Source organism: Procambarus clarkii, chromosome 54 (assembly GCF_040958095.1).
Source record: "Procambarus clarkii isolate CNS0578487 chromosome 54, FALCON_Pclarkii_2.0, whole genome shotgun sequence".
NCBI classification, from domain to species: domain Eukaryota; kingdom Metazoa; phylum Arthropoda; class Malacostraca; order Decapoda; family Cambaridae; genus Procambarus; species Procambarus clarkii.
The window spans coordinates 30,008,906-30,022,046 of record NC_091203.1 but is presented as its reverse complement, the minus strand read 5'-3'; the positions used below and the strand labels follow the sequence as shown (position 1 = coordinate 30,022,046).

Below are 13,141 nucleotides of genomic sequence, written 5' to 3'. Positions count from 1 at the left end.
TATTCGTCGTTGTACTTCGCTTTCGGTTTGACTATTCGTCATTGTACTTCACTTTCGGTTCAAGTGTTGTTTTCCTTTCTCTCGTGGTTGTTCCAGGACAGTCATCTTATGCCGAATACTGTCGCCTTGTACCATACGATGCTGGCTGAGCTGCTTCAGCTTGCTTTCGGTATAGATGTTACTGCCGTGCTGTTTCACTAGCTGCCTTGTGATTTGTTTCAGCTCCGGTCTGCTTATGTGCCACCTGAGCTGTTCTGGTCTTTGGACAGGTTGCTCTCCTATCGCTTGTGTGACTTCCAGCAGCGCTCTGCGATTACCGGATTCTGCGATGATAATGTTGGAGTGGAGTAGAGCCCTTTCAGCTGGCTGAACTATGATGTAGACAGGCAAATTACCCTGTTCTGGCCAGAACAGGACAATACCACGTCCACCTAGGACAGTGCTTCAGGACAGAATACTGGCGTTTTGGTGGGAGGCCGGTGCCGCGGGTCCCCTTGTTGTTCAGGCCGGACTAATCAGGTACGAGCATTGCTGTAGATGCACATGCCTCGTCCGTTGACAGCAAACCTGCTGGTGATGTGACATTACAGTGACCGTTGGCTTAAGTGCCAGGCTGGTGGCCCTCTCCCTTCTCTCTCCTTGTTGCTAAGCGACTTAACACCAGAACTCTGGCAAAACCTGTAACTATTTATCCCGAACTACTACAGCAACGAGGGGTTAGTTCTTTGGATAGCTGAAAGCATCTGCTTTCTAAAGACACCTAATTTTGACCCTTTATCTCCGATAACAAGGTAGATAGGTTTTTGTGCACATCCGTGCACATCTCTGAAATCTACCAAGGCCAAAATATCGATTTTCTCCTATCTACTATGTGTAAGCTAGCTCAGAGATGCAATCTCTGACAGCTGACTTTCTAGGTGTCTTTCCTGGTGGTGGCATAAATAAATAAATAAACAAATAAATGTCACTGCTTCTTGTGCATCTGTGAGGAGGGGGGCAGGTTGTGGTGCTGGTCCCTGGTAGGCCTGTAGAACATTGTGGCTGATGTGACCTAGTAATTTGATACACTATCAGTTATAGTAACTTTAGAGAGCCCCAAGAGTCTACCCCCAGAAAAAAAACATTAGAAAGTTCTCCTTTGCAAATAGAGTGGTAGACAGTTGGAATAAGTGAGATGGTGGTGGATACTAGTCGGTACCTACCCATCAAAGCATCACATGACAAAGAGTACTAGGAAGATGGGATATCACAAGCGTAGCTCTTATCCTGTAAATACACTTAAGTAATTACCTAGGTATTTACATATACTTGAATGCACTTAAATTTGTCCCAACAGGTCAATGAGATCCTAAGGAAAACTCTTGAGTTCTTTAATGAAGAAGAATCAAGTTCCACAGTTTGCCAGAGTGACTTGAAAAGCCCTGTTGTGCATGGAGAAGATTCATCCACCACCATTATAGAGAAAATGAAGCAAGTTACCTCAGTGTCTGTAAGTATGCCATGTTGGTATAAATATATACAATGTTTTCTTTGACCTCTTGCCATTGTATTATTTTCTGATTACACTGATGTCAGGCGAGTGTTTTTTGAGGTCCCACTTCTAGTCAGATGATATAGAAACAGACTAAGCATGTTCCATCTCCTGTGGATGAGAGGTCTTGTTCCTCATAGTAGGGCACTGTCCCATCATGTAAGGGCATGGAGCTTGAGAGTCGTACCCTAGAGTACGAACTCACGAAACCTGTTCTTTACTTCCTTACTTATAGATATGTTACTTTTAAAACAGGGATATAGAGCCAATGTGCAGTTATAAACAAACACAAGAGTAACAAGCATGGAAACACAAGAGTAACAAGGAAAACGAACTAACAAGCATGACGTCACGCGAGCCGCGCCGCATGTCTGCGCAGCTCCCCCCTCCCCGGGAGGGGGAAGGGGGAGCCCCAGACCCACGCGATGGCGATCCCCGCCTCATTTCCTCGGCTGAGGGGATCATGCACGGTCGTGTGGCTCCAGCTCCAGTCTTGTCTCAGTACTGTGACTTGTTTGCAGTACTGCTCTTACGGTGGTCGTGTGAGCTGGGAGTAGTATTCTCAGGTACTCAGGCTGCTTGTGCTTAGGGTCACCTTCCCTGAGTGCCCTGTAAGTACCGCCCTTGGGGCTTGGGGTTGCCTTCCACAAGTCACCTTGGGTTTACCTCTGTTGGCTTTTTGCTGCTTGGTGTTTGGCCTCCCCGAGTGTTTGGGGGTTTCACTCCCTTGTTTACCTTGGGGTAAGTGGTAGTTATTGCACTGGTGGGGCGCAGGGTACTGCATAGCTAGTTTTCACCTATGACAGCGGCCGGCTCTGTTCCCTCTGGGTACGTTGTCCACTTGTGTAGTTTCTTCTTTTATTTTTGTTTTTGCCTGGTAGGGGGGTCTTCCTTGTGTTCCCCCCCCCCTTATATTAGGTGCGTTTGTGTGGAGGCACCCCCTGCTTTGCCCTCGCAAGTGGCCACGTCCCGTGGGTTCAGCTTTAGCAGTTTGCTTGGTAGTTTGGGGCGCCGGTTAGCAGTACCCTGCCTGGGATAACCCTTAACAGACCCAGTCTAGGGGCCCTGGGAAACCCCCCGGGGACTCTCGAGTCCGATAGTGGAGACCCTTGCATCCCCTCTCGCTTTGTGCGAGTTGAGGGTTGCTCTGTCCCTTTGTCTCAGGGTGACTCTCCTTGTTTTTGCCTCCGTCATGCTGCCTGTTGGGTCGGTGACACATTCGACCCTTGAGTCCTGCGAGCTTTGTTGCTTGTTCGTGACTCCATTCACCCAGTTTGCTGATGTATTCCCGTGGGTGCAGGCAGCTCGCACGTTGCAGGGTAGGATGTTGCAATGCGCTCTGGTTTGTCGCTTCCCCGGACGCCCCGATGCTGCCCCGCTTGTGTAGGGACCCAGACTTGGGTGATTTTGGTCGCTTCGGCGTTGGTTCCTTCCACGCCCCCCTTGTATTTCCTCCTCCTGCTTCCGGCCCCTACGCATCTGCAGGCTTCGGGGTCGGGGCGGGGTTAGAGGTTCTGAGACTTGGGCAGTTTCGGGGGTTGCCCCGTCCGGGGTAGCTGCGGAGGCATTCGAGTCTGTTCCTCCGGCCGATGCTCCGGGGCTTTGACCAGTGGGCCCCCTTCTGCTCCAGCTCTCTCGGCTGCCCCGGCTTTTTCTTATGAGGCCGGGGCTTTGGAGGTCGACTCGGCCCCGGGGCCTGGTGCAGAGGCTCCTGGGGTTGGGGAGGAGCGGCCTTGGGGGCCTTGGGCTCCATTGTGCCCCGCCTGGATTTCCGTCCTTCTGAGCGGGGCTTACTGTTACGAGGAGTGGGGTTTTCTTTCCCCCCTCTGCGTACGATTTGGGCTTGGGTTCTGCTCCTCCCCGGGTTTGGTTCCGTGTCCCTGTGGTTTCTTCGGTTCCGTCTTCAGAAGGTTTTCGGCTAACCACATCTCTTCGCCTGCGGTGCGGTTGGCCTTTGCGGCTTACCTCCTGCGTGTCCCGGAGTTTGCCTCCATCCTGGTTCCTTCTGTTCTGGACAGGTTGGGCTCCTTGTAGCCGTTTGGGCTCCTTGTAGCAGTTTGGGCTCCTTGTAGCCGTTTGGGCTCCTTGTAGCCGTTTGGGCTCCTTGTAGCCGTTTGGGCTCCTTGTAGCCGTTTGGGCTCCTTTGTGGCCGTTTGGGCTCCTTTGTGGCCGTTTGGGCTCCTTTGTGGCCGTTTGGGCTCCTTTGTGGCCGTTTGGGCTCCTTTGTGGCCGTTTGGGCTCCTTTGTGGCCGTTTGGGCTCCTTTTTGACCGTTTGGGCTCCTTTTTGACCGTTTGGGCTCCTTGTAGCCGGTTGGGCTACTTCGCGCCTGGTTGGGCTACTACTCGCCTGGTTGGGCTACATCTCGCCTGGTTGGGCTACTTCGCGCCTGGTTGGGTTACTTCTCGCCTGGTTGGGCTACTTCGCGCCTGGTTGGGCTACTTTCTTTCGCGTCCTGCGCATGCGCCGTGGGAGTTTGTTTTGGTTCCGGGCAGTGTGCACACGTGTTCTGCTCCAATTCTCTCGGGGGGCTTCGCCTCTCGTTCTTTTCTTATTCCCATCCGTGCTCCGTTGCTTTGGGGGTGTTCTGGGGTGCCGCTGTGTGGAATTCATGAGGTTTTTCCCTGTGTTCTAGGGTGGGTGCCTCCTTCGCTGTTCCCCTCCTCTCCAGCATGGGCGCACTGGCCGCCTCCGGCAGATACGGACTCGAACGCTTGCGTCATGGCCCTTCAGGGCCTATGTTCTGCAGGTGAGTTGGTGCGGTTTTGGCGTCTTCTCCGTCCTGACGCTGTTTTTTTTTTTGGGAGTAGGAATGGGTGTACATACGTACTTGAGAGCGTGGACCGTATCACCCGAGGTGCCTACTGCAGGGCTATTAGCCCATACTGGGCAGCTCTTGTTCTCTCCACCTGATTCCTTCCTCGGTTCACGGGTGTCTGCAGGTGGCCTCTTGTCCCGTCAGAGGCGGTTCCTGCCTGTACTCCTCCTGCCCTTCTCCTATGCTTGTCTAACCTTGCTTGAGTTTGGGGCCCCGCCTCCACCTTGTTCCGTAGTGCAACGGTGGGGGTGCCTGTTTGGTAGTAAGTTTTCCTGTGTCGGAGGTTTTGTGTTCGCCTCCTTCTGTTTGCAGGTTGGGTTCTGGCTCTTTGTTTCCGCCTCTCCCCTGTCGTTTGCCTGTCGGGCGGATTCTGTGCTTCTTGGGCACTCTCATCTCTGCTCTTGGGGCTGTGTATGGGTCAGCCCATGTTGGGCTGCCTAATGTGTTCCTTTGATTGCCTGTTACACTGCACACGTTTCTTCTACCGTCCCTGTGGCTCGGTTGGGTGCTCGGTTTCCGCCTATGTCCCCTTGTGTGCCACTCGTGTACGATTTATCTATCTTCTCTGTCGCTTCCTCGGGGAGTGTGGTGACGTTTTGCTGCGGTTTTGGTACTGCAGCTGCGTGCCGGGGTTGGTTGTGGCGTTATGTTCGGCCCTTCCGTGCTCCCTCTGGGGCTCTCCTTCCTTGCCGGTCTTGCCGTGCAGGGCCTGGTTTTTCCATGTTCCTTGGTTTCACTGTCTTGTCCTCGCCTCATTGTGGTGGCTGGGGATGAGCTTGGGGTCTTCATCTCGCCCCTCGCCTATCCTCCGGTTTCGGTTCAAGTTCCAGAGCCTAGTGGGCTCCCTTCCTTCGTGTTTTTCATGGCTGCCCCGGAGTTTTCTTGACGCTGGGGCTTTGAGGGGACAGCTCGGCCCCGGGGCCTGCAGGGTGGGTTCCCGGGGCTGGGGTGGGGCTCATGTGAGAGGCCTCAGGCCCCGTTGGTCCCCGCCGAGGTGTTTCTAACCCTCTGTGTGGGACTTGCAGTTTTGTGGTGTGGGGTTTTCCGTTCCCCCTCTCCGCACGTGCTTTGTGAGTGTCGGCCCCTCCCTGGGCTTGGTTTCCTTGTCCGTTGTACCTGTTGTTTCCGTCCTGTCGGTGGGTGCTTTTCTCCGATCTTCGCCCCTTTTTCTGGGATGGGCCTTCTTCCGCCATGTCCCCCTCTTCTTGGGGTTTCTGCATGACTTTTGGTCTCGGGTGCGACGGGGTTTTGGGGCCTTCGTCCTTTGTGTTTGCTTCTTTTTGTTCTCGAAGGTTCGGTACTGTTTTGCTCCTTCCCGTTTTCTGGTGCGTCTGTCGTCATTCGGTTGAGCTTCACTCCGGTCCTTTCTAGGGCTTGTGGGTCCTCTTCCCAGCAGCTTCTGGGTGTTGGCCTTTTTGTTCTTTTGTGAATATCTCTTCTCTTCACACTGTCTCGGCGCTCCTAGTTTTCCTGTGAGCGATTTGGTCCTCCTAATGAGTCTTTTCGCTCCTGCCCTTCTGCGGGATGTTGGTGCTGGGCGGCTCCTTATGCGAGTTCCTTCCCTGTCAGCTGCACTTGTGGTGGTGGTCTTGCACATTTGTGGCATTTTCGTTTTGGTCCTGCGTTTTCTTTTCCCTCCTGGGGCTGTCATAGGATTGGCTTGCGGAGGATGTAGAGGCGCTTGGGGCCATTCCAGGGTCTGGCACCTTGGTTTCTGCTGCTAGCTTTCGGTATCGATATTCCTTCTGCGCCGTTAGCAGGTTGTATCGTGCGTTGTTACACCTCCGGCCTGCTTATGCACTGTCTGTGTCGTCCTGGTCTTTGGACAGGGTGCTCTCCTGTTTTTCTTCTCCTTGGTGGTTGTGGCTCCTTGGGGTCAGGTTTGCTTTGCCTCGGTTTTCTTTTTGTGTTGGCATTCGCCTCTGGGGGCGGTGTGGCAGAGCTTTTTGCTCTTCTCAGGCGCAGTGGTTTTTGGCTCCTATTGTCGTGATCATAGGTTTTCTTCGTCTGCGGCCGTTCTCCCTTTTTTCTGGCGAATGCTATACCTTGGGTTGTTGTCTCGACTTCGTGTTGTGGAGTGATTCTCCGACCGCCTCCCGGGTATGTCCCCTTGTGTTTTAGGTAGTCTTTGGTGAGGTAGCTCCGGGGAGCCGTAGGGGCTTCCCCCAGAAAACCAGCGTTGAATGTAATGAAACGCTATTTTCTGGGTGAGTCCCGGAGGCTCCCCGGCTCCCTCCCGCCCTCCGGTCGGCGGGTTTTTCACGGTTTTGATATCCAGCCTCAGAACTGGGGTGGGGATCGCCGGCGCGGGGGTCTGGGGCTCCCCCTTTCCCCTCCCGGGGAGGGGGGAGCTGCACAGACATGCGGTGCGGCTCGCGTGACGTCATGTTTGTTAGTTCGTTTTCCTGGGGGAGTTCTGTCCACTTGTTTGTCGATTTTTGTTGTTTAACCAGAGTAGGGGTTATTTTTGTGGCGCTTACCTTTCTGGGTGCCTGTCCCGGTCGATGGCAGATATAGAATGCTCCAAAACACATGTGCATTTCTATGGGCCATTGCTCCCCGTGCCTCTCTGAGGGGGCCAGGTTCAGGCTTGTGGTCCCCGGTAGGCCTAGAACTCCACCCACATCGACTGATGCAAAATAGTTAGGGTATACATATCGGCCATGGATAGCTCCGGGGAGCCTCTGGGACTCACCCAGAAAATGGCGTTTCATTACATTCAACGCTGGTTTTTTTCATTTATTTTATAGGAAAAGGTTCGTTTGGTGTTTGTCAGGTAGGCTGCTCCATGTTTCTTAAAAAAAAAATTAAAAACAAAATTAAAATATTTGAAAAAAGAACAACTGTCAAAAAGGTTCGTTTGATGTTTGTCTGGTAGGCTGCTCCATGTTTCTTAAACAAAATAAAAAAAGAAAAAAAAAAATGGACAAACGCCAGAAAGGTTCGTTCAGTGTTTGTCAGGTAGAAATGCTCCATTATGACAATCTTTCTTTGTTTCAAAAGTGTTCAATTTTTTTTGTATTTTTCATTTATTTATTTAATAATGGAGCAGATTACCTGACAAACACCGAACGAACGTTTTTTGACCTTTCAATTTTTTTTTAATTTTTTTCTACAAAAAAAAAGTAATGCTTTGCAACATCACAGCAGTCACCCCTTAACATCCCAGCATCATTAGCATTTTTAACCATTCCGTTGCTAAGGGGTCCTGACGAGATTTACACCCCTGTGCTCAATGAAAAAAAAATTCTAAACAATTATTTTGTCTTCTAAATATGCTAATTTGTGTTCCCCGAGCATGGAAAAAAAAAAATAGTAGGCGACATATTTTGGCGGCAATAGGCCAAGGAAGTCTGGCAAAATGTGAGTGTTGACAGAGCAGTAGTCAGTGGCGGTCAGCGTCACCCAAGCTGACAGGTGGGAGTTGCCACAAAGATATTATTACCTAATTATTTCAATGTGTCTGATTGATTTTTTTCTATTTTTTTTCAGTAATATTATTCAATAGTGTGTAGTGTGATAGATTTGTATAATAAAAGGGGTGAATCATTGATATACTCAAAAGTATGGTGTGCATATTAGTTATTCAATTATGTTCATAAAAAAATAAAAAAATAGTTTTGCTGTTATTACACTCGATACACAGGTTAAATATAAGTATCTGCATGTTCACCATAATGAACCACTAAGTTGGTATTTGAGACGAAAAGCAACGAGGAGTGACCGCCACACACCAGCCAGCCACTCGTTGCCACTCCCTCAGCAATGCCTCACTCGCCCACTTTCTCCTCCCACCATCCTGTTTTTTATTTTATGCACTATATACAGACGTTATATATAAGTATCTACATGTTTTGTTCAACACAATATGATGATGAACCCAGGAGCAATGGCCACAGTCAAGGAAGTTGTAATGAAAGCAGTAACCTCACAGGAGGCAGCTAGATGCACGAGCCAGTTACTGGAAAGGAAAAAGAGCTGTAGTAGTAATAGCTGTTAAGGAACAAGAGGGTTCCACAAGGGAAGAATGGAGGTCTAAGGACAAAGCTGCAGTGGCAGGGATACTAAAGGAGATAGGTATGGAAGGGGCTGAAACAAACAGAGATGTTTTTCTGGATTGGCCAGTACAACAAAGACAAAGACCGGTTGCTCAAAGTAGTGCTCAAAAACGAGTGCATCAAAGAGGACATCCTAGCAAAAAGGAGCAAACTGAAATATTTTAATGAATTACAGACAGGTATTCCTTCAGAGGGACATGACCAGGAAAGAGATAATACAGGCAGCAGATGCAAGGAAAAGGTGCAGGCAGAGGGAAGGGAGCCAGGGAACATCAACCCCCAACCCAGCAATCCCAGTGGGGAGTGTGGAACCCCAACCCAGCACCTCGGGAACCCCAGAGGGGACTGCAACATCCCACCTCACCACCCTATAAGTGGGGAGGTCCACCATTCCTCCCTCCCTACCCTAAGTACCCCCTTCCCTCCCACCCGCCCCAAGTCAGCCTAGACATGAACTCAGTCCTCCATCCCCCACCCCAGTTCTAAGCCATCCTCCCCCTGCCCCTCCTTCCTCCCCACCCCCACCTCCCTCAGAACCCCTGGTAACTACCCCACAGGAGGATGAGCCTACCCAAACAGCAATGCCCATGGAACAGCTTCCTGCACTAGTGGGGAGGGTGGGTGAAAATGGATATAGGAAAGTGAGCTTCAAGGTAATGTACTCAAACATCGATGGGATTACCAACAAAGCAAGTGAACTGGCAGAAAGGATGCAGGAAGAAAACCCAGATGTAATAGGACTCACAGAAACAAAATTGTCAGGAGTCATAACAAATGCTGTGTTTCCAAAGGACTTTTATATAGTAAGGAAAGAGAGAGACGGGAGAGGAGGAGGAGTGGCTCTGCTGATAAGGAAGGACTGGAGCTTTGAAAAGATGGAAATTCCGGGTTGCGACGGATTCAGAGATTACATAACAGGAACTATGACAATGGGTGGACCTAAGATAATAGTAGCAGTCATTTACAACCCTCCATTAAATGACAGAAGACCCAGACAAGAGTTCAACAGAAACAACATGGCTACCATTAACATAATAGACAGAGCGGCTAAAGTTGCCTGCAGGAATGGATCCAGACTCTTAATCATGGGCAATTTCAACCATGGAAAGATAGACTGGGAGAATGGGGACCCACATGGAGGTGAAAACACATGGAGATCTAAACTTTTGGAAGTGAGTACAAGGAACTTTCTGAGCCAACATGTCAAGGGACCCACAAAAATGAGAAGAAAAAACGAACCAGCTAGACTCGACCTGATACTCACCTTAAATGACTCGGAAATAAGGGAAGTCAAATATGAAGCCCCGATAGCAAACTGCCACCTAGGGAAAGAGAGGGAAGGGCGAAAAGAGAAAAAGGAAACAAGGATGGGGAAATGATCACTTCCATGGAGGTCATCAAGAACCTGCCACATGAAATCTAAGTAAAGAGAAGAAGAGCAGAGAGAAAGATCAAGACAAGAAAGGGTGCGAGTCCGAGAGTCCAAATGAGTGGGCTCACCAGAATTCAGAAGAGACAGGGAAGAAGAGAGGAGAAACGGCTCAAGAAGGCGACCCCGGGTATTCGTCAGAACGTCACCCCAAAGAGAATGACGACAATTGAAGTCACCCAGCAGGCGCACAGGCTCCGGCAAGGAGTCTAGGAGGTGTTTCAAATCAGGAAGAGAGAGCGGGACACTTGGGGGGAGATAAATGGAACAAACTGTGTACCATTTCCCCACAAAGATACGAGCAGCAGAACAATGGAGAGGCGAAGGAAAAAGTAAAGGAACAAAGGGAACATCAGCACGAATCAAGAGAGCAGAAGAATTAGAAGCCCCAGCAATGGCTGGGGGGGGGGGAGAGAAAGGAATAGCCACGAAAACGACCAGGACGAGCACCAAGCATCAGCTCCTGGAGACACACAAAGGGGCGAAAACCACGAAATCAGAAGTTGGAGTTCGAGGAAATTGGCGTAATAACCTCGAACGTTCCATTGAAGAATGGACAACGACGAGAAGAGAAAGGACAACAACAGAGAACAAGGAACAAACAAAGGTAAAAGAGCAACAGAGCACGTTAAAGAATATCAGGGTCGGGATCAGGGTCAGCAAAGTCAGGGTTAGGGGGCATGGGTAAACTGAGCAAAGATGGAGGGAAGGAAACGGGAGAACAGATCAGAGGTGGGCGGGCGGGGTCCGGAGGAGGAGGAGGAGGAGGAAGAGGAGACAACGGAGAGGAGCAGTCAAGGACAGCAGCAGGAAGAGGGGGAGTAGAAAGAGGGGAGCGCACCCCAGCAAGAGCAGCAACCGAAAGGGAAGCAGGGGCCAAAGGAACCTCCATAGCAGGAACAGGGGGTGCAATCACTGAAACGGGAGGGGAAGGAGCAACAGAGCCAGAAGTAGGAGCTGAGGAAGAAAGAGAAGCCTTCTTACCCGCCGGGGAGGAGGAAGGAGAGGAGCCAGGCTTACGCTTCTGACTTAAAGAGACTGGTGTCCCAGCAACTACGTACTGGGCAAAGGATTCTAGTGTCTCAACAGGAGAAGCTGAACGAGAGCACACACGACTGCCGTTAGGAGAGCGATGGACATCCGCCTACACCGACAGGCGGCGGGGAGAGCCGATAGATGGAGGAAGAGGATGGGAAGGAGGATCGGAGGGGGACGAGGAAGAAGACACAGGAGACATGACAGACCAGGTAGAAAGAAGGGGAACCCCAGACAGAGGACCAGGAGGGGGACCCCTCGGGACAGAACACAAAGGGACAGAGGAGGGGGCAGTGGGCGTATCAGGGTCCAAGGCCCGGAAACGGTTGTGGGTCTGAGGAAGGGGGGAAGGACGAGGAGAGGAAGAGCACAACACGCGAGCATAAGAGATGTTAGTATAAGGCGGGAGCCGGCGAACCTGGCGCCTCGCCTCAGGAAAAGATAAACGCTCCCGGTGCTTCAGGTTGAGGACGGCTGCCTCAAGCTTGTAATGGACACAGGCACGGGAGAAGGTAGGATGGGCCTCACCGCAGTTGAGGCAGTGAGCTTGGGGAGAAGTGCACTCCGACTTAGAGTGACCTTCACCCCCACACAAAGGACAGAGAGAGACAGTCCCAGAGCAGCGGAGGGCACCATGCCCAAACCTCCAGCACTTGTTACAAAGTCGAGGAGAAGGAATATACTCTTGGACAGAGCACCTAGCACCAGCAAGAATGACCGAGGATGGAAGGGTCCTACCATCAAAGGTGATCTTCACAACGCGAAGGGGTTGACGACGACGACCACGAGGGGGACGAGTAAACGAATCAACCTGGAGGACAGAATGGCCTTGGGCATCAAGGATATGCCGAATATCATCGTGGCAATCCTGCAGATTCCGAACACCGGTTGCAACATGGGGTGGGAGGAGAATAGTGCCAACACTGGCATTCATCTGAACGTTTTTGAGACCCGAACAGGGAACTCGCCAAGGTAAGATAAGGCAGCCAAGCGGGAAGCTGCATCCTGAGGAGCAGCAGCAACGACACGTGTACCGAGACGAGTGGGGTTGAAAGTAACAGACACATCCACGGAATCTACAAGATGCCGATGGAGGGAGAAATCGTCAGGAGGCGCAGGATCAAGAGGGAGGAGATCAAAGTATTTGGCCCATGAAGCAGGACCAAACAAGGCCTGATACGCATCAGCACGGGAAGGGTATCGAGCAAGTGCGGCTGGGGCGCGAACGGCGTTGAGAACCCCTAGAGAGAGAGGGGTCAAAAGGCGCAGTAGTCACAACGAGAGACTTAGCCGCACCAGGGGACGAAGTGGTCACCACCGGGGGCTGGAGGCTCGACCCAACCACAAAGGAGGGAGGGGAGCTGGGGGAAGAAGTCAGGATGGTCAAAGGAGGAGCAAGGTCGGGGCCCAACGCAGCGGGAGCTACAGAGCCTGGTCTTCCAATACAGGCTGAATCGGGGGCTTGGTCGCCCACCCCACGAGCCTGAGAGGGTACAACGGAAACATTCAACGACATAGAAACGAAGATAAAAATTCATCCACGAATGTGCCCCCATACCCACCATGGAGCCACAATTAGAGGCAGGACACCCAACAGGAAGCTATCGCCGATCATGCCGGGGCTCCCTAGGGGTGCGTTGTGAGTATACGCCCCACAAATGTCACCTTAAGAACCGTCAGTCCGTCGAGATCGGGTTCAGCGACGAAAGGGGGATTGACAATAAAAGGTTCCCCTCGCTCGAGACGTTGGGTACTACAGTTCTACGGGTGCAAGAGTATAAGAGCACCCGGGCACCTCCTCAAGCACCCGGGCGTCAAAATAGAAGTAGTCCAAAGAAATAATCCAAAACAAGCAAAAGGTCGGCAGGAAACGACAAGCAGATAGGAGTAGAGGGGGGAGAAAAATGAAACATAAGGAAAAGGAAAAGCGATCCGGCACAATTAGAGAAGACAGCAGCAGGAGTGCAAGGCCAGAAAAGGACAGAGGACTGCCCCATGGAGCATCACACTCCGGCAGCCGTCCACCAAGCCCCCTCACGACGCCAACGGGCCGGATGGGGAGGGGGGGCAGGAGTAAAAGGTAAGGCACTCCAGTGGATAAGGGAGTATCTAAGCAATAGGAAACAGCGAGTAACGGTGAGGGGGGAGGCATCAGAGTGGCTAGATGTCAAGCAGCGGGGTTCCACAGGGCTCTGTACTCGGACCCATCCTGTTTCTAGTATATGTAAATGACCTTCCAGAGGGTATAGACTCATTCCTCTCAAATGTTTG

At 51.5% G+C, this 13,141-nt stretch overlaps 1 protein-coding gene across 1 annotated transcript in view; it reads left to right on the top strand.

Moving 5' to 3' along the window:
- Positions 1-13,141, top strand: part of LOC123750703 (E3 ubiquitin-protein ligase TRIM22) — a 169,745-nt gene that overhangs the window by 139,808 nt on the left and 16,796 nt on the right. The window contains exon 4 of the mRNA XM_069305223.1: positions 1,337-1,489. Coding sequence (XP_069161324.1) covers positions 1,337-1,489 — 153 coding nt within the window. The remainder of the gene's footprint in view (positions 1-1,336; positions 1,490-13,141) is intronic.